We start from the raw sequence: 22003 nt of genomic DNA on the forward strand, positions 1-22003 counted from the left end.
CCAATAAATGTGGTTTTTTTTTAAATGTTTTATTTATTTCTAGGAGAGAGAGAGACAGCATGAAGAGGGGAGGGTCAGAGAGAGAGGGAGTCATAGACTCTGAAACAGGCTCCAGGCTCTGAGCTGGCAGTCAGCACAGAGCCCGACGCGGGGCTTGAACCCAGGAACCGCGAGATCATGACCTAAGCGAAAGTCGGACGCTTAAGCGACTAAGCCACCCAGGCACCCCTAAATGTGGTTTTACTTACACATTTATTAAAAGAAAATTATTCTTATTAAAATTTGGACAAATAGAGCACATTGAGAAGTTTACTCTCACCCAAATCCCTAGTTATGTATAACTTAAAAAAAAAAATCCTCCCAAACTTGTACTATGTTTAAACAATAGTTCTGTCCTAGAGAAGTTACACATATTAAAGTATGATCTTGTGTTTCACTTTTATCTTTACTGTTAGTGGTTCTGTTCAAAATCTAGGCACATAAATATTTATAATATAAAAGTTGGAATCCTGATATTTCTTATATGGTAAAATAAATAAAATAATACTAATATGAATTTAATGTTTTGCTTGTGATTTAGAGAGCAATTTTTGGCTTGAAATTAAAATGACATCTGTCCATAAATGTCTTTTTGAAACAAACTAAACAGAAAAAATGGATTAACATTGATTTTTATCACTAGGAAATAAAGACAATAAGAACCAAATGAATAAAATGAAAATAAAATCATTAAGTTTCTTAGGATAATTATAATTTATACAAAACAAAAATCCCTATCTTTTATAGTACTGAATTTATATACATCTAATTCTGCAAAAGTTACACAAAAATCTGCAAAATATATTTTGGTGTTGAATTAGAAGTGGGGATGATTTAGAAATAATTTGTTTTCTTGTTTCTGTTTTCTCATAGGGAAGGAGATAAGATTAGCTGATTAATTAATTGTCACTACAAATGTTATATTTGCTTCCTTATTTAAAGGTTGGTAATTCTAATAATGCCTTTTCTAGATTATACTAGAAATTTATTTTGCCTAGGTTCTTTTCATTTGGAAAGTCACATACTTCCTCAAGACTATTATTTCCTTAATTTTGTTTGTTTTAACCAATACTAAAGTCTACCACAGCCTCTGGCTTGGAATCCAGATGACTCAGAAAGAAACATTCTAATCTTCTGTGCTTGTATTTGCCACCTAGTCTTCCTTGCTATGACCCCAGGATACCAGCAGGGTTGAGAATCACAGCAAGTGTAGGGGACATCAGGAGATACACATAAATTCTTTCTTTCCCATGCCAACTGTGGACAGATATTCTTCACCATGCATTTTTTTTCTCTTAATTTCAATAAATGTTTAACAGAGAATTTGTTTTACACTTTTATTGATAGTACTGGTAAAATAATGACCACTACAATTTCTCTAGGCTCACTACCTCCAGATCCTTTGTTAAGCACAGCACATTCATGGTCCTCACAAGAGCTGTGTGTAGTGGTTTAGATTATTATTCCCATTCTAAAGGGAATAAGTTGAGGCAGGGAGTAGTTAAGTATTCTGAAGATCACACCATTACTAAGTAGATTTGGAATTAGATGGTTTGACTATACAGCCTAAATTTGAAACCCCCACACCGTGGTAAGGACACTATAGGGAACAATATTCTAATTTCTATGGGGCATTAATTAAAAAGTACAAATCCTTTACATGCTTATTTAAGTTTCCCTTTGACTTTGTGGAATCAAACCTGACACTATTTATCTCTTGTGCTTTTTAAAAAAAAATTTTAATGTTGGGGCGCCTGGATGGCTTGATAACATTTCAGAGTCAATGTTATCAAATCTTATGTCCTCAGTATCTGTCTTCTCTTTCAATATTTTCTATTTCTACCATCTACTTTCTCAATAGTTCACATTGTATCATTAGATCTTTCTGCTGTATACTGAATTTCTGTGATATACAAAACCACAAACCCATACCCAGGTCCACACACATACAAAAATATACAAATACATACATGTGTTATACTATCACATGATCAGGGTGCAGAGAACTTAAATTATTAAATATCATGGTTAGTAGAAAGTTCCTTCATTCAACATGAAGTCACAAATAAATTTCCAAGAATATAAACAGAAAACATTAAACATATATTTCATGTTTCATATTTCATAACTTGTTAATTCATGGTAGATACAGAAGTCATACAGTCTTTCTGTGCCTCAGGGCTATCATCAGAGAAGTCATTATAAACTTATCAGACTTTTACATTGTAATAGAGCTGCTGTTAGACACAGCTTTATAGTTGATAAAATTTCAGATAAACCTATTTGTAGCATGTCTGGAAAAATTGGTTTGCATAATTTCCCCTTATTTGTCTTCAGAGGGTGCTTAAGATACTTCTCTGCTTAATAAAACTGATTACAAAATAAATAAAATTAATCCAATGTGTTAGCAAATCCTGTTGGCCTGACCTTCAAAATATATCCAGACTCTGAGCATTTCCTAAGCCTTCACTGCTGATACTTGCACTAAGCCACAGTCATTTCTCACCTGGACTAGGGCATTAGCCTTCTAATTGGTCTTCTTGCCTGTATGCCTACCTCACCCTCACCCACTAATCAGTTCTCCACAGTGCAGCCAGAGTAATCACTGAGATCATGTCACTTCTCTGCCCAACCTCAGGCATAGTTTTGTTTCACTCAGAATACAAGAGGAGTCCTTAAAATGACCTAAAATTCTTGGAATCTGAGTTTACTCATTCTGCCTTGTTCTCTCTCTGACTTCATCATCTATATGTCTCCCTCTTGTTTACCTACTCCATCATACTGGCTTCCCTGATGTTCTCAGAAAATGTCAAACACACACCTACCTTAACACTACATTGGCTATTTGCTCTTTGTGGGATATTTTTCCTCTTTCTATCTACACAGCTCTCATCTTTTTCAAGTTGGCTTACTCAGCAAGATCAAACATGACCATACAGCTGTCTCCTACCCACCAGCTCTGAACTTGTAATACTCTCTCCTTCAAATCTGCTCCAACTTTTACTTTAAGCATACAGGTTATACATATGCACATACATATTCTCTTTATATATTAGAACTATCCTGTGTACACTTTATTATATATACCATATCATATAGAAACACAGGTTTATTATGCTTAGTATTTATTGTCTTTAACCACTTGAATTTAAGCTCTAGGAGGGCAGAAATCACCTGCTATTTTTAGTAGTGCATAAACAGAGTCCATAATAGACACCATAGATAGAGTCCAGGACATGGTGCTTCCTCAATAAAATGTATTGCTGAGTGAAATATGGTTATTAAGGAGAGCATATGTTATGCTAATCACTGTTAAGTTAGATAATAACACTGTCAAGGGGTTTGAATAATAACTTTATTGACATAAAATAGCATCTCAAAATATTTTTGATTGATGTTCATAAAAGTGACAACTTGTCGTACTCTACCACATGCTTCAAGTATAAATAGATTTGGGAGGCAACAGAAATATCTTTTTTTTTTTTAGTTCCTATGTATAAGTGACTGATGATAGTAAATAGAATTGAGAAAAACTAGGTCTGTGGAGAGGGAAATAATTCTCCTCATTGGCAGAATTTGATACGCTGGCCTGACCAATGGACAAAGGACCATAGCTCCCAGTCCCTTGTTTTCCTCAATTCTTCCCTGGCCTCTCTGGACTAAGGGATGCCATTCACCAGAAGGCTCAGCTGAGGTCTGTCTCAACATGGAACAAGGGAGCCAGTGAAGACTAAAGGGCATGAAGAATAAGCAGAGCCTCATTCCTTTCATTGAACAAGTTGTCTTTAAAATTCATCATATCTGGATTTTGCAAACTCACATTTCAATCCCACCTCAAGCACTTATTGGCTGAGGGATCTGAGCCAAGGTAGTCTCTTCCCTGCAAAGTTGTTCAGGAGCTAGATTTTCAACCCTAGGGCAGTATTAGTTACTAAGTGGTATTGAATAAATCATAGCTACTGTTATTACAATTATCCTAGAAACAAGGAATTTTCTATTCATCTTCATTTCTCTGATATCCAAAATGTCCACTGAATATCTGTGTTGTTTTTGCCCAAATTGTTTCCTTACTGTGACTGTCCTCTGTAAACCTTATTATAACATTAGCTGGATTACAGGACTGGATTATTTAAGCTGTTTACATCCTCTACTTGGAACATCAAACGCCCATCTTCACTCATTCTCACTGTCGAAGTGATACTTTGTCTTGAATATTAGCTGTGCCAGATCCTTCCTTGAGAACTGATAGTTGTTCTCTAAATGAGCTCTTTGTGGGCATCTAGAGTCACGCTGTGTGCTGGCTGATAACCCAGAAATAAACCATGACCTCCCCATCTTTACCATGTCTCCCTACCTGCTTAGAATCTCCTAGTATCAAGCCACTTACATATACAAAACCATCTTGACCATGATTAAATTGATAATTCCTTAAGATTACCATGTATTGAGTGATCCGGCTTCTTCCTAAGGGTCCAGACCCTTCAGCCATGTTTATTTTTTCAGTCCTAGGATATTTTCTCCCACCCCCAGCTTCCACACACACACAGCTTATATTGCTTCAGTCATAACAGCCTTCACAGCTAAGCTTCCCTAATTTACAATAATCTGATGACAATCTTTGTGACCAATTTTAAGATAAACATCACTCTGTTTCTTGGAATCTCTACAATTATGGCAAAGCTTTGGATAAGGCATTATATCTATTAACACATGCTTTTGTACTGAAAGAGCATAAATACATTGAGGGAAGGTAACAGAACAATAAATGACCCAAATCACTGTGACACTGAGTATGCATGGTGATCTGTTGGAGTAAAAATAATGGGGAAAATAATTTTTAAGTGTTTTTACAAAAATCTTCCAATAGGAGGTGACATTTGATTTAAGCCTCAGGAAAGGAATTTGACAAAATGGGCAACAGAAGATATTTAGGAATAAGGACTATGAACACCAAAGTGTAGAGATGTGCAACTGTATAACAGTATTGAGGAGTGGTTAGTCATAAAGTAGGTAGAGATGGGTGGCAGAGAATGGAGGTTGAATACTGTAGTTGGAATGCTTAGGATTTTCAACCTCTTCTTATAGAAAATGAAGATTCATTGTAACTTTCTAAGCAGAGGAATGAAAATCACATAGGAAAAACAACTTTGAAAGTATTGTGGGAGAGGCACCAGAGAGAATTAAGACTAGAAATAGGTCACCCATTTTAGAGAGTGCTGCATTAGTCCAAAAGAGATGATAAGAGTTTAAACTGGAGTAATGACCATTAGCTAAGGGGCGGGGGTGGTGAGAGAACTTTGTAGATAGAATTCATAGTACTTTTGATAGAGTTAACACTGAAGCTTGGAAATCTAGATAGATATAAATTTCATCTCTTGGATATGATTCAGTGGAGAAAAAAGCATAGGTAGAGTGAGAGATGGAGGTTGTGGTGTTGGAGACATAAAGATTTTATCTTAAGTTTTTGAGGGACTAATTTGTCTAAAGATAGAGGAAAGTATATCTCTAAATATATTTGAAGCTATGAGTGTAGGTCTTACATCTCCAATGACAAACTGTGGAATAAAAAAATGAGAGTTGAAAAAATAGAAGAGTGAAAGGTGTGGAAAGAAAGGAAGGGAGGGTGGTTTTAGAATGGACCCTATGGGAGTCTACCAGCTAAATGGTTAACATGAAACTGTGCACTAAATTGGTCTGGCAGAGGTGGGAAGAGAATTCCAGTACAGCCACAGCACAGACAGTGCCAGGTACATAATTTGTTGAGCCCAGTAAAAAATGAAAATGCAGATCTTTTGTTCAAAAATTTAAAAAAGCAGGACAAATGTTCCTTTAAAGGTCCTAAAATAAAAGATTTTTCTTTCTTTTGTGTTCTCTTTTTCATCTTTTCATGGTATTTTTTACTTGCTCCTTAAGATCATTCTAAGAAAATTTAAGATTTTCAATTATTAGCATATATTTTACCATTCGTTTTTATATTATGCAATGCCTGTTTTAAATGCAAATATAAAAGAATTTAACTCTTCAATGACATAATCAAAATTACACAATTCATATTTCATAGCTATTACATGCATTTTGTTCTAAGCAAAAAAAAAACAAACCAAACATTGACATAAACTCAACTGCTTTTATTCTTCTTCTTGTGATATGCATATTATTTTTTAAAAAATATTTATTTATTTTGGGAGAGAGAGAGAGAGAGAGAGAAAGTGTGCAGGGGTACAGGCAGAGAGAGGAGAGAGAGAATATCAAGCAGACTCTATAGAGTGGAGCCCTACATGAGGCTCAATGCAGGGCTCAATCCCACAAACTATGAGACCATGACCTGAACTAAAATCAAAAGTCAGATGCTTAATTGTTATGTTACATGCATATTCTAACACCATCTGGAACCAGATGTGTTCCATGATACCCTTACTGTGTACTTTCTTTGAAGTATACCATGAAGTATACTATGGCTCTACCAGCGTAGGGTCCTTGTGAGTGTACGGCCTTTGTGACTGCACAATTTACACCCCTAAAATCAGCCCTGGAGCTTCACAAAGAGATTATGGGTATAGACCACAGTCTGTGGCTCTGTAGAATGGTACAGAAGATAGGGATAGCATAATAGAGTTAATCAAGTCTGAAATATGAACTTTTCTGAGTCCATATGAGGCTGATATTTACCCCTTGGTAAAAAAGTAAAATATACTAACCTGAGAATTGTAAACACCTCACACATATTGCTACTTCAGTAATTGGCAAAACTCTGTAAAGGACAAATTAGTAAGTATTCTACCTTTGCCTCCATCACAACTACTCAACTTAGCTGTCATAGTATGAAAACAGCCATAGACAGTATGCAACCAATAGATATAGCTGTGTTCCAGTAAACAATTTACAAAAACAATTGGTGGGCCAGGTTTGACCTGCAGGTAAAACCTTGCCAACTCTGGTCTGTACTAATAATTCTTCCAAGGTCACATACTCCTGTGATTCAACAATAGAGGTGAAAGTGTTTTGAAACCAAAGAATTGTAACATGCATGTAAAAAAATCTGTGTTATTAACTATATTCACCCTAATATGTTTTGCATATGACATTGATATTAATATTCATTTTGGTGATAAGTGGGAATAACGTACCAATAATGAATAGTCTTTTTTTTTTTTTAAGTTTATTTATTTTGAGAGAGAAAATGTGTGTGTGTGAGAGGGAAAGAGGCAGAGAGAGAGAATCCCAAGCAGGCTCCACACTGTCAGAACAGAGCCCAATAAAGGGCACGAGCCTGTGAACTGTGAGATCTTGATCTGAGTGCAAATCAAGAGTTACTCAACCAACTGAGCCATCTAGGCACCCAATAATGAATAGTCTTGAATACTGCAAACTAGCAAAACACAAAAAGGACAAGGCATTCCTTTGTGAAAGATATTGAGAGATGTACAGGAAACAAAATGGCAAGATTTTACTTATGGTTAAAATCTGTGTGCTAGTTTCAGCATACATAGTTTGACCTGCAAAACCAGCTGTATGCATTACTGAGTCTAAATGGGATTGTTTATACATGCAAGTAAATTAGAACAAAAGTGACTATTAGATATTGTGACAGAAGCTTGTGTTTTCTATGCACATACTTCCTTGCCTACAAGGGACAGGGTCTAAAGAGGTTCCTTCTGCAGTAAAGTAACTTGAGGAGGGGTAGTAGGTGGTTTCATGTTTTAGCTGAAGTGAGACATCTACTTCAGTTCTTAGAAGTTTCACCAAAAGGAAAACTTTTTGGGACACCTGAGTGGTTCAGTTGGTTAAGCACCTGAATCTTGATTTTGACTCAGGTCATGGTCTTGTGGTTTGTGAGTTTGAGCCCTGCACATCAGGCTTCGCACTGTCCATGTTTTCAGAGCTTGCTTGGGATTTTCTCTCTCTCTCTCTCTTTGTCCCTTCTTCCTACTCTCTCTCTTTCAAAATAAATAAATAGCATTTAAAAAAACTAAAAAGGCATAATTCATATCTGAGTGTCAGGTCCAAAGCAACAGGTAAGCAAGCAAACAAGTTACAACAGTTTCTGCTGTCTGTCACAAAGTAGTCAGTTGAAATATATGTGAATATTGAATAAAATGATGTGATTAATTTCATTCCATTTTTTCCTAATTTTACTAAAAAGTGAAGAATGCTACAGGAATACAACTAATGATTTCAACTTGTATATAGTTATTTAGTTTAAAATATGTGGATGGAATGTTTGAACATAAGATCTGTGTTACTTCAGAAAAATATTTTATAATTTCTAATTGATTTTTTCACTATAATAATGCTAATTAACAATGATTTTATATCTTTATGTGGATAATTGTAAGATCTTATAAAAACTCATTCTTTTGATCTAATAAAATAATTAAATATATTTTCTGAAATATTTTTTATTTTTCACTATACACAAATATTTATAAAAAATTTATTGACTATAAAATATGTAATCAGTATGAAACTTTTAGAAAATAAAAATAAGTGTTAGAAGCAATATTGATGTTTTGGCAGAATCCCTTATATGCATATGTGTTGTATCATGTACACATGTATTTGCAAAATTGTTGTATATCTGATTTTATAACTTCTGCTTAATAGTATTAAAGGAACAATTTTCCATGTCAATATTTAAAACACCCACCACTATAGGGCATATTTCTTTTCAGATAGTTATTATTTTAATAGCATTTAATAATACAACTTTGGGTATATCAATCCTAAAATTGAGATGTTATTTTATTTTTTAAAAATATTTATTTTGAGAAAGAGAGAGAGAGAGCAAGCATGGAAAAGGAGCAGAATGAAAGGGAAAGAGAGAATCTCAAGCAGGCTCCACGCTGCCAGTGCGAAGCCAGACGCAGGGCTAGATCTCACCAACTGTATGATCATGATCTGAGCCAATATTGAGTCAGATGTTCAACTGACTGAGCCACCTAGGTACCCAAATATTATGTAATTTTAAAAATTCTAAAATTTCTGGTGGAAAGTAATTCTTCAGAAATTTGGTGCCAACTTCTTTCCCTACCAAAAGAGTGGTACATCTTCACAAATAGTATTACAATTGAAAAAAAATAATAAAACACTGGCAAATGGATAAAATTTGTGTCTCATTTTATATGCTATATCTTCACATCACATCACAAATGTGATTTTTAAATACTGTTTTACTGTCTGTGTACAGCAACTTGTTTTCTTTGATTTGAAAGGGTATTTATAGGGGTGCCTGGATGGCTCAGTCGTTAAGTGTCTGACTTCAGCTCAGGTCATGATCTCAGGTTGGTGGGTTCGAGCCCCATGTCGGGCTCTGTACTGACAGCTAGCTCAGAGCCTGGAGGCTGTTTCAGATTCTGCATCTCCCTCTCTCTCTGACCCTCCCCTGCTCACACTTCTCCCTCTCTCTCTCTCTCTCTCTCTCTCTCTCAAATAAATAAAACATTAAAAAATGAAAGGGTATTTATAACCATGTATACTTAATGAGGCAACACGTTTTTGTATATATTTGCTTTGTATTTTATATACTTTTAACTGCTTTAACATATGTTTATGACAGTTTTTGGCATAGAAGGTTTTAATTTTAGTTATTCTACTATAAAATGTACTTACTATCAACATTTTATTTATAATTTTCCATTTTATTTAAAATTTCCCATTAGAGACAAAATAAATATTAACTTATATTTGATTTGGATTATTTAATGTTTTATTTTGTAATTTTATGTAGTTAGTCCTCATAGAAGTTATTCAGGTATAAGGGTATAGAGAAAGAGTTTTCAAAATAACAAAATGCATCAACACAAGTTAGTGAATGTGAAAATCTTTATCAAATCTCTTCTTTTATGTAATTTTATGTAATCTATGTATCTGGACTTTTTATTCTATTCCCTTTTATTTGCATCCCTGTAATACCATATTTTATTATAATTTATTTTAATATATTTCATAAACATACAATACTTTTAGTGCCATTTCTATTCAACATTTCACTGGCTATGCTCTTTGACTTTAAAATCACTTGATCAAGTTCTATATATTATCCCATTTGAATTTGTGTGAAATTGCTTTATACTTTTCAAAAGTAGTGTTTCTTTAGTATTAAGGGCTCACATTTTAAAGAGTTCAAATAAATATGTCATATATCTCCATTTAATTTACTTATGGTATTTTGGTTAATATATTTTCTATAAGATTTTCTAAATGATATGTAAGAAATATGTGCACATACACATAGAAGACATTTTGACTTATAAGTTTAATGGATTTACCTCTATGTTTCAACCTTAAGAATGGCATTGAAGGGGTGCCTGGGTGGCTCAGTCAGTTAAGCACCTGGGTTTTGATTTTGGCTCAGGTCATGATCTCATGGTCGGTGAGATTGCCTTCTGTTGGGCTCTCCACTAACAGCATGGAGCCTGCTGGAGATTCTCTCTCCACTTCTCTGTCTCTGCCCCTCCCCACTCTCTCTAAATAAGTAAACATTTTCTAAACATGGTGTTGAATATTGTTGTAAGTTATACCTTTTCTTTATATGAAGAGATTATTTCAGATGTGTAGATATGTTTTTAAAGATCATTTTCGGCTACTGAATTGGTTTGGCCAATGGGAGCACCTGCAAGTGACTAGAAGACAAGAGGAGAAGGAAGCTGGGTATACATCTCCTGGTCTACTCCTGATTGGTTTGCATTGGATTGCCTATGTTTTCTCCCTAAAGGCCATAGCTTCTATGAACTGGTAGTTTTCCTCTTTTTGGGTCTTGATAACTGCTCTTTCCTTTGTCCCTTCAGGACTCAAGTAAATGATGATATCCTGCTGTTACTAGTCCCTTCAACACCATACTATCTCTACCCATATCTCTGTAAATAATCTTTTTTTTTTTTTTTTTTTTTTTTAATTCTCCCCAAGTACTCAACTGGAGTGTGCTATCTATTCCCTGATATGACCCTGGCCAACACAGTGGATGAACATACTGGAAAATGCCAGCAAGTGCTTTGTAAATTATTGATTAACATGTCTAAAATAATTAGGGAGGCAAGGGAAACTTAGAAGAAGAGTAGGCGAATTGGAAAAAATCAAACTCACCAAAGAGTGTTTGAAATTGGAATGAGGGAATGGGAAAAATGGAATGTGACAAGGTTTTGCTCATAAAGGCAAACTTAGGATTTTATTTCCTGGAAATGGAGAATTCGTGTCTTGATTATTTTCAAGGGATAGCTATGGGACTAATTGTATGAGGGGAGAAGATGTAACTCTTTTGCATTTATTAAGAACCTTATATGTGAGAAGTGATATATTAGGTATTACTGATGAGTCTTAACAGTTATACAACAAGCTATTGCCTTATAAAAACGCATGGAAAATACATTAAATTTGTAAATAAAATTTATGTTATTTTTAGAAACTTTGTAAAGAAAGTCATATCACACTATATGTACCAAATACAGGATTTGATCTTTCAAATTATTGAATTGCCAGTCACAAATGACAAACCTAAACATATGAAACACTGATATGTGATTCTACTGAATCATACACACAAAATCTATAGATATACATATATAACACACAAAACCTATACATTTCTCATTGAAGGGAAGTCAAATCAATACCACAATTACACAAGATTGAACTTTAAATAATGAAAAATACTTTCTCTTCTGCTAAATATTATTGAAATTTTTTTCCTGCTTGTTTCCCAATTTGACAGTAATTATGAGGGTAGAGGAGACTAATAATTTCTAAAATTCTTTAAAGTAAGAATTGCAATCTCAGAAAAGTGGCTTTTCATTAATTATTTCAAGACTGACTTTAAATTTACATATGGGATACTATCTTGTTTCAATTTTTTTATTTTTTTGTGAAATAAAGGTCATGAATTTAATTTATATTCTGAGTTCTACATAATGAAAGCATCACAGCTTTGCATTAAATAATGATAAACCATGCTGGGTAGAATGGCAATACTCAATAAATTCCCTTGATTTCTTCATCTCCCCATTAAAAAAAATACCAGAACTGAAAAAAAAATGTTAGAAAGTGTATGTTATATTGTGTTCCACCTGACAAAGATTCTATTTCAAGAAATGAGAATAATAAAAGTTATTCCTAAGCTTTGAAAGATCTATGTAATGAATTGAACTAGTTCAGTTTCTGATTGCTTGCCAGCAGTGTAGCTGTCTCCAACATACTCCTGTATTGATCTAGTAGCCTTTGTGGCAGTGCATAAAGAATAACCATCTGTGTCAGGTACAACAGCAAGGTGCCATCCCCATTGAACTTGCTGCTACCCTGATTACAAAGAGGCTGTTTAGAGCACCTGGTGACCACGACAGGCTCTTTCTTCACTATAGAAAACTCATTTCTAAAAGTTTACTGAACTGAAACTGAGAAACTCACCAGAAATCATCAGCTGAAGAGGTGTTGGGATGAACTCCAGTGAAGACAAAGTAAGCGATCTACCGATGGAAAGCCCCTGGCTTGCAGCAGGAGATTGCACACTAGGCTGAAGTTCCCATTTGGGCCACTCTGAAGGAGCTGTAAGCTCTTCTTTTAAATCAGATGTTAAGGTCAGATAATCTGTATAATATGTCCAATCTGGCACAAGTAGAGACATGGGAAAAGAGGCCTGTATTGGGTATGAATGAGTTCCTGAAACTTCACAAAATGAGACATTAGAGGTTACTTCTGAAAATTCAGACACTGAGTCTATGTAAGGAGGCAGGTTGTTTTTGAGGTCACTTGAAGAGATAGATCTTGGATGATACTGTAAATTTAATTCAAAATCTATAGAACTATCACGTGTGTGAAGTTCAAACTGTTTATGAGATACTTTACTCTCTCCCACGCCCAATAAATTATCGTGATTCAGTATCTCAGTGAGGCCCATGCTTATATCATATTGACCCATTGTCAATAGTTTTAAAATGTTCTCTGACACAGAAGGATCATCAGTAGTCAGTTGTGAAGTCAAATCAGAATTCATCAAGTCTGAAGAGACAGTTTGTGAAGGAACAATGGAGAAATAAGTCTTATCCAAACATAAATTAACATCCAAATTACTTGATAGTGTAATGGATTCTTCTAAGGATGAGGATAAAATTCTTCTTTTTGTACTCTTTTTAGAAGGAAATAAAGATGACAGTTCTGTGAATGCCACTGATGGCATTTTTTCAGTAGCAGAAGACAACGGATGCCCAGAAGTGATAGTTTCAATTCCCATTAGTTCATACCAGCTGGCTGATATCTCTGAGTTCATCCAGAAGGTCTCATAAAAGTGGGACTGTTTGCTATTCAAAACTTGATCTGAGAATTCATGAGAGGATTTTATTTCAGTCATAGAACATGTTGCACATGTTTGGCTTAATTCACTTAAAGAATCAGCAGCCTGTGATTTGATGTTTGTGAGTCTCTGGTTGCTAAATGCTTCAGTAATAACCTGGTATTCACTGGGAACGGAGGCTTGTGTAGTGAACTGGTGCAGAGTTGATGAGTTTAAGATGGCTACCTGTTTAGATATAATTATCTTAGCAGGAGAAAAGGGAGACATTGAGGAGCTCAGCAACCTCCAGTACTCTCTTCTTGAAATTAGGGAAACAGCTGAATATTCTTCAATAGCCTCTTGAGCCCCCCTAGAAACAATTGGAGGTGCACTTGTAGAAGCGGTTGCAAGCAGGAATCCATGGGAGAGTAATGAGTGCCTCTTTAACTTAATATCAGCCCCTGGAATGTCAGTAATTACTGAACCCACTGTGCTAGTAGGTAAGGCAATAGTCTCTTTGTTCACAAATAATAAAGATTCTGTAGGAAAAATAAAATCTGTCATGGAAGAAGAGGTGATAAATGGGGTCCTGTCTTCCATACTGGGGAAGAAGTATCCTGCTGTGGCTGCTGAAGTGTGCATAGGCATATGTGATACAGACTTTTTGCGCCAGACAATTTGCACTGAGTCATGAACACCAAAATTCAGAAATTGAGAAGAGGAAACATCTGTGGAAGAAGGAAGACTGTATTTTGCTGAAAGCTCTCTAGTGGAAATCAGTTCTTTGAATAAATAGCTTTCAAAAGATATGCCAATACTTAATGCTGCCAAACTAGTAGTTGGGAGAGCATCATGCTTGATAATGTCTGTCTGTTTTGAACCTTCAAAGAGGAAAAAGAAACAAAAAAAGAATCAGAAAACTGAATTAAAAATGAACAACTTGGGCCCTAGACTGCATCTTCTGCAAATTGTACTGCCTCCTCATACCCATTATGTGCAGACAAATGCCTCTGTAAGTCATTTTTCTAATGGAAGTGTATGAGTAAGTTTAGTCATTTCACAAACTGCATAAATGCAAAGGCTCTCATTATTCACACTCCACTGAGGGTCAAAGTTGACCAAATTGTGTTACATAATCTTGAGAAAGAAGAACAAAGCTGGAGGTATCTTGTGCCCTAATTTCAAACTATACTACAGGGCTATAGTAATCAAAACAGTATGGTTATGGCATGAAAACAGACTCATTGATCAACAGAATAGAGCTCAGAAATAAGCCCACTTATATGCAGTCAATTAATCTCTGCCAAAGGAGGCAAAAATATACAATAGGGAAAAGGTAGGCTATAAAATAAATAAAAGGTGCTGGGAAAACTGGACAGCTACATGCAAGAAATGAACTGGACTGCTACTTTACACCATATAATAAATTCAAAAGGGCTAAAGAATTAAATGTAAGGCTCAAAACCATAAAATTAGAAGAAATAATAGGCAGTAAGCTTTTTGATATCAGTGTTAGCAATACTATTTTGGACCAGACTCCTTAGGTAAGGTCAAGAAAAATTAAAATAAACAAATGGGACGACATCAAACTAAAAAGCCTTTGCACAGCAAGGAAACCATCAATAGAACAAAAAAAAGTAACCTACTGAATGGGAGAAGATATTTACAAATCACACATCTGATAATGGTTAATACCCAAAATATATAGGGAATTTCCCAACTTAACATCAAAAGAAGAAGCAATCTGATTTTAAAATGGGAAGGGGCACCTGAGTGGCTCAGTTAGTTAACTTTTGAATTTGACTCAGGACATGATCTCACTGTTTGTGAGTTCCAGCCCTGCATCAGAGAGCTTGGGATTCTCTCCATCTCTGCCCCTCCCTTGACTGCTTGCTCTCTCTCTCTCTCAAAATAAATAAATAAACTTTAAAAATGTACAGAGGAGTTGAATAGACATTTTTATAAATAAGACATATGAATGGCCAGCTGGCACATGAAAAAACACTCAACATCATTTATCATCACATAAATGCAAATCAAAACCACAATGATATATCACCTTAATTATGTCAGATTGACTATTATCAAAAAAAGGCAATAAATAACAAGTGTTGGTGAAGATGTGTAGAAAAGGAAACTTTGTACACTGTGGGTGAGAATTGAAATTGGTACAGCCACTGTGGAAAACAGTATGGAATTTCCTTAAAAAATTAAAAATTAGAAATACCATATAATCCAGCAATTCCACTTCTGGATATTTATCTGGAAAAAAATGAAAACACCAGCTCAAAGATATATACATGCTTCTATGTTCACTGAAGCATTATATGCAATATCCAAGATATGGATGCAATCTATATGTCCGTTGACAGATTAACGGATAAAGAAGATATGATATATATAAACAATGGAATATTACTCAGCCATAAAAAAGAATGAAATCTCACCACTTGTGACAACATGGAAGAACCCAGATGATATTATGCTCAGTGAAATATGTCAGAGAAAGACAAATGCTATATGATTTTATTTACATGTGGAATCTAAAAATAAATGAGCAAACAAAACAAAAACATAATCATAGTTACAGAGAATAAACTTGTCTAGCAGAGGAGGGACAGATGAGTGGGGTGGTCAAAATAGATAAAGGGGATTAAGAAGTACAAACTTCCAGTTATAAAATGCATAAGTCATGGAAATGTAATATAGAGCATCAGGATATAAATAATATTGTAGCAACTATGTATGGAAGCATATGGCAACCAGATTTGTCATGGAGATCATTTAATAATGTATAGAAATATAAAATCACTATGATGTACACCTGAAAATAATAGAACATTGTATATAAATTATATTTCAATTATAAAGAAAAACAATATATATGTGATTTATTTTATATTAAATTTTATATTTATTCTATAAACATTTTTACTTATTTCACATATTTATCTCATATATTTTATTTACACATATAAGCAGAGAGTATTCACAATGGGAAAAGAAAGAACTGACATATTTTAAACCAAATGGCTCCTTTGAATAATATAACATGAAAAATTACAGCTCTGTCACTGATAGACTCAATGAATATATAACATATTGTTTTAAAAATATTAGAAATATTATTTTACTTTATAAATAGGCATAGTATGCTTTATATTTTATAACATTGTATTTCAACTTAAGTCTTTAAGAGAACAGAAATTAAGAAGAAAAAAATAGGGCAGACTACCTTTCTGTTTATAATATCCAATAGCCCTTAAAAATATTTTTCCTAAACAAAGAATACCTTGTAAGGGGTATAATTCTCATTCTTATTATCCTGAATGACACTGATTGTAAAAAGATTTAATATGGAATTTAGCTTATACTAAATATTATATTATGTATATAAATAAATATTATAAATATATGGCATCATTTGTTTTAGTAAATTAAATAAGACATATTGAAACATACTCAAGATGTCAAATACTCTAAAATGGGAAACATGCAGATTAAAAAACTCCAATAAATTAATAGGAATATAAATTTATATATAATGATTCAGGGAACATTAAATGAAGATAGAATAAAGTAAGTAGTACATGGTCTTTTTAAATAAGTTTTACGGATAGTTAAAATAGCTGGGACTGGAATCCAGTTATCTACCAAAATTTACATATCATAATAAAGATGTTAATGAACACTTTTACACTATTTCAGAAAGAGTATTTATTAGCAAAGAACATCAATATTCTTAAACCAAAACTTAAAATTGAAATGAACAATTCTAAAATAATTTTATATCCCTAAAAATCATGGATCTCAGAAAAATAAAGACTTGAAATAAGTCAGAAAATATGTTTCAATACACAACTTGATCAAATTCAGTCTTTTACGTATCTTATCCTCATCTACTTACCTGGATCAGCTGGGTAAGTAGTCATTATGGTCCACAGTCTTGTAGCCCTTGGTGATGGAAAGCTACTGATTGAAGTGTCAGAAGCAGGTACTGTATATGTTCGTGTGGAAATGGCATCCATTCTTTGATGGACAGAAGGTAAACAGGTAATTCTGCTTATTTCAGCACCACAAAAAAGCCCAGTGGAGCAGATCTGCAAACAATAATTATAATAACTAAGTTCACAGTTTCTTTGTCCCTGAGAGAGAACTTTTAAAGTTAGTTTTGAGGCATTTTCTAGTCCTATTCGATAGCTCAAATAATTGCCTTATTTTGCTAGAAAATAAAGTCTCCATGGTAAATTTTATCTGTATTTCAAAACTAATCTTTCAAATTTTGAATGTGAAAATTTATTTATTCTTAATTTCTTTACTTTTAGCCAAAATACCATTTCACATTTCCTTTGAGGATATTTTTTTCCAGTGAAGAATTTTTGCTGTGTCGTAGTCACTATGGATCTAAAAGCTTTGTTACAAATTATAAACTCTTCTGCTCTAAATGTCGTATTTAGTTGGAAGCTAATGCAAAATGCAGTATATGCAGCAGATAATTTGAAAACATTTTCTTGTGATGTTTGAACCATTCTAATTTGTATTGGCTTACAGAGCAATGATTCTTATATGATTTAGTTTAACGTGAATAGCCTATTTCTGCCATATACTTGTAAGATAATTTCTGCATAAAGAAATTGTTTTTAGCTTATAGGGAAGAGAATTATGATACATACATAAATAAGTACAAATGTATCAGGGGATTCTCCTTTAAATGTAGAATTAAAACTTTGTTATAGTATTTGTGGATTTTGAACTTTAAGAAAATACTATTCACATATTATTTAAAAATAGTAATGCATGCCTATTTTCTAACACTACGGACATATTCAATAGGTATCCTTACTTCACTGTGCTAGTATTTGTCCAAGATTGTATCTAATTTGCACAAAATGTAAATTTTACTTTAGCTATCCTTTTGTCTTCTGTTTTAGAGTTATAAATTCTGTGTTCACTTTCAACTCACATCTGAAAGTTTTTATAAGGTCAGGTTATATAACTGCTTTAAAAAATCTAACATGTAGAAAATGGCAAAAAGTGAAGCTGGAAGTGATAGAAGAAACAGAAAGAAAAAATATGTTTTATGATTCCACATATTAAGGACTAAGAGATTTGTCTTTTTCTCCACTCAAGGGTAAGCAGCAAGCCTTGGAAAGAATTCACAGATTGTTGAAAATATACACAGAGGTAGGATAGGGATCAGAATGCCAATATACTAGATGATGGTGAAAATGTAGCTATTATACAGCTCAAAAATGTTTGCATGATCAACATTTTCCTCCTAAATTATAATCTGAAGCCATTATCAACTATCTTGAGTAATCACAACCTCAGGGTTAAGGGATCCTCAAAGTCCCATGATCAACAAGTTTTCCCCATGTCACCATTGCTGCAGAGGAATCATAGATTTCCTTGAGGTACATTAGATCAGAACATGCAAAACAAAGTGATTCAAATACTGACATATGGCTAAGATGTTTCTGTAAGAATGATCTGGAATACTTGATATTCACAGACTAAACTATCTTTAGACAACTGTACATTGGCACTACTAGCATTTTTCTCTATGGTTCTGGTATGTTCTTCAATATTGTTCACCATTATATTACTGGATATGTTAACACATCCATTCTTCCTTATGATACCAGGAAGTCATATGTTCTCTTTCCTATGTTGTATTCCTAGGCTCACATCCATCATGTGCTCTTCTAAGAGTTTAAGTCTCAAAGGTGAATTTATTTTCCTAATTTTGAGCTTGATAAGAAACATCTCGTTATATTCCCAAGTGCTAGCAATTAAAATCATAAAGCCTTTTTAAAAATTAAATGTTCTTCCAAATAGATTTCAATATTTTAATTGCTTGAACCCTCTCTTCTCCTCCTCCTCCTACACACACACACACACACACACACACACACACACAATTTATTTTAGAGAAACTTCTATATTTTCCTTAAAGTCCAAAACTGCATGGCAAAGCTTCCTACATGTTAACTAAATCTATTTCTTCTTCCTCTTGGACTACATGTTTTACTTACTCTCACGTTTATGTGAGACCATGTTATTTACTTCTAATCAATGAAATGTGAACGGTCATGAAATAAGTCACTTTCAGATTGGTCTACAAAGTCGGCTATGTATGAACCTGCAGGCTCTTCTTCCATGTGGTGACTTCAGAAAACACATGTAAATGATATAGGAGGCACAAAAAGGAAGTAGCCCAGATCCACAGATCTTTCTTTGAAGGAGAATATCTGAAGTCAGAAACACTCACATGGACTTCATATTAATGAAAAATAAATTTGTATTGTTCTAGGAAAAATTTAGAAGTTATCATTGCAGATAAGATCTTTTGAATCAGAGCTTTACAAGAATATGGCCATTCACTTTCCATGGTCATCCACTTTCCATGGTCACTGTGTAGCCTTCCGTGTCTTCACTCAACAAATACATCATGATCAATTACTAAATGTCAGTGATTGTTGAAAGTGATTGGAATAAAATAATTAACAATATAGGCAAAGTTTGTCTCATTACATAGCTTATCTTTTAGTAAAGGAATCAGAATTAATAACAATTAGTAATAAGTGGCTTAAAGACAAAATTTTACAAGATAAACAATAAGGAACAAAAAGGAGGACTCTTTTACAGGGAGTGACCAGGGATGGCTTTTCTGATCAGAGATCTGAATGTGAATTTCTGAGGAAAAGAGCATTCAGAGCAAAGAGAATAGTGGCACAATGATCCTGAGGGAGGAACATGCTTTGTATGTCTGAAAAACAGCAAGATGGGGGTTGTGAATAAAGAGATGACTGGAAGACCCTCAGTGGATGGAAGTGAGGTCACAGACATAGGCAGGAATGAGATCATATAAGATAATTTGTTGTTTAATTTGAAATTAATTCTGAGAGCAATGGGAAACCATTGGAATACTTAATATTAAAGAAAAAAAGACACAGTTTGATTTATACTATGGAAAGATTAAGTTAATCTTATGTAGATAGTAGACTCTTAAGGGAGTTTGGAGTAGAGGAAGGAACGGAAGCTGGAATGCCTGTTGGAAGTCAGTGGCAGTCTCAGCAAGAGATAAAATATATTGGCCTGAGTACCAGTGGTGGATATTGTGACTAGAGGTTATTTTCAAGATATATTTGGAAGACTGATCCTATGAAGTTTTTATTTTATGTTTTTGGAGTAAACTATATAATCAATGATTCTTAGTTTTTGTGTCTATCAGTGATGTGAGTAGTGGTGCCACTTACTAATTTGAAGAACACTGGTGAAGACCAGTTAAGAATCAGAGGTAGATCAAGATTTTAAAAAAATACTTAAGTGTTTATTTATTTACTTATTTTGAGTGAGAAAGAGTGCATGAACTAGCACAAGCACTAGTGGGGGAGGGACAGAAAAAGAGGGAGAGAGAATACCAAGCAGCCTCCATGCTGTCAGTGCCCACACACAAGGAGATAATGACCTGAGATTAAATTAAGAGTCAGATGCTCAAATGACTGAGCCACCCAGGTGCCCTTAAAGTACTTTAAAGTACTTTAAACTTGATAAGCTTATTAGCTATCCAGATATGGGTGTAGAATAAGAAATTCAAACTATGAGTCTCTCCTGAGACAGAATTACTCTTAAAATCATTTCAACTAAGTAAAAAAGTATGATTATGGGATAACTAGTGTTATCCTATAGTCCTTCTAATTCTCTAGTCATAGAGCTAAAAAATGGCAGAGCCTAGATTCATATGTAGGCACTGAGACACCAGAATCCACACACATCATCACTGTGCTATATGTTTTACGTCTTATTACATCTTCAACATTTGTTATGAACAGTTTTATCCTATAGTTTATTATTTTAGATAATAAAATTAAAACATTCTTCCACTCTAACAGCCTAATGAACATCACTATCAATTAAATTTAATGAACACTAACAATGTGTTAAGATCTGGGCAAAACATTGTTTCTATTGACAGTAACATTTGAAGATGTAATGTACTTCAACTTTATTTTCTACTTGAGGTGATGAGTATGTAATATAGCAAAAAAAAAAAAATACAGTTGTCACAATCAGTTTCATATCAATCTAATTCTGTGCTTAGATCTACTTTCGTCTTAGAATTCGTAGTTTGCTCCTTAAAGTTTACTGAAATCACAGACAGCTTGAATTTTTCCAACACTATAAAAATACACAGTATTAATTTCTTAATTTTTTGTAAAGTTTGAGAGAGAGAGACAGAAAGTGTGTGTGTGCACGTGCATATGCATTGCAGGCATGAGAGGGGAAGAGAGAGAGAGAGAGAGAGAGAGAGAGAGAGAACCCAGGGAAGCTCTGTGCCATCATGGCCTAGCAGCAAGTGGGGCTTGATTTCACTTAATCATGAGACCATGACCTGAGCAGAAATCAAGAGTTGGACACTCAACAGACTGAACCACTCACAAGCCCCTATTTTATTGTTTATATAGCAAACTGTCAACCTAATTTGTGGTGGCCAGTGCAAATGAAAATATAGATCCCCTTGATAATAACTATTAAATCAGCAACAGCAGAATATTAGAGCAATTGTGTGTGTGTGTGTGTGTGTGTGTGTGTGTGTGTAGGGGTGGGTATCTTATAATGGCACGGTCTTATGCAACAAACAAGTCACATACCCATGACTTATATATACTAATTTTTTCAGGTTATATAATTGTGGATTTACCT

The 22003-nt window shown here is 34.1% G+C and overlaps 1 protein-coding gene across 1 annotated transcript in view; it reads right to left on the bottom strand.

Annotated features, from left to right (window-relative positions):
• Positions 1 to 17399, bottom strand: part of EYS (EGF-like photoreceptor maintenance factor) — a 730244-nt gene extending 712845 nt beyond the window's left edge. The window contains exons 1-2 of the mRNA XM_077769091.1: positions 17205 to 17399; positions 12436 to 14178 (exon numbers count right to left, since the gene is read on the bottom strand). Of these exons, the coding sequence (XP_077625217.1) occupies positions 12436 to 14178; positions 17205 to 17325 (1864 nt within the window). The 5' untranslated portion in view covers positions 17326 to 17399. The remainder of the gene's footprint in view (positions 1 to 12435; positions 14179 to 17204) is intronic.
• Positions 17400 to 22003: the final 4604 nt, after the last annotated feature.

Source organism: Crocuta crocuta, unplaced genomic scaffold, assembly GCF_008692635.1.
Source record: "Crocuta crocuta isolate KB4526 unplaced genomic scaffold, BGI_CrCroc_1.0 scaffold205, whole genome shotgun sequence".
NCBI lineage: Eukaryota > Metazoa > Chordata > Mammalia > Carnivora > Hyaenidae > Crocuta > Crocuta crocuta.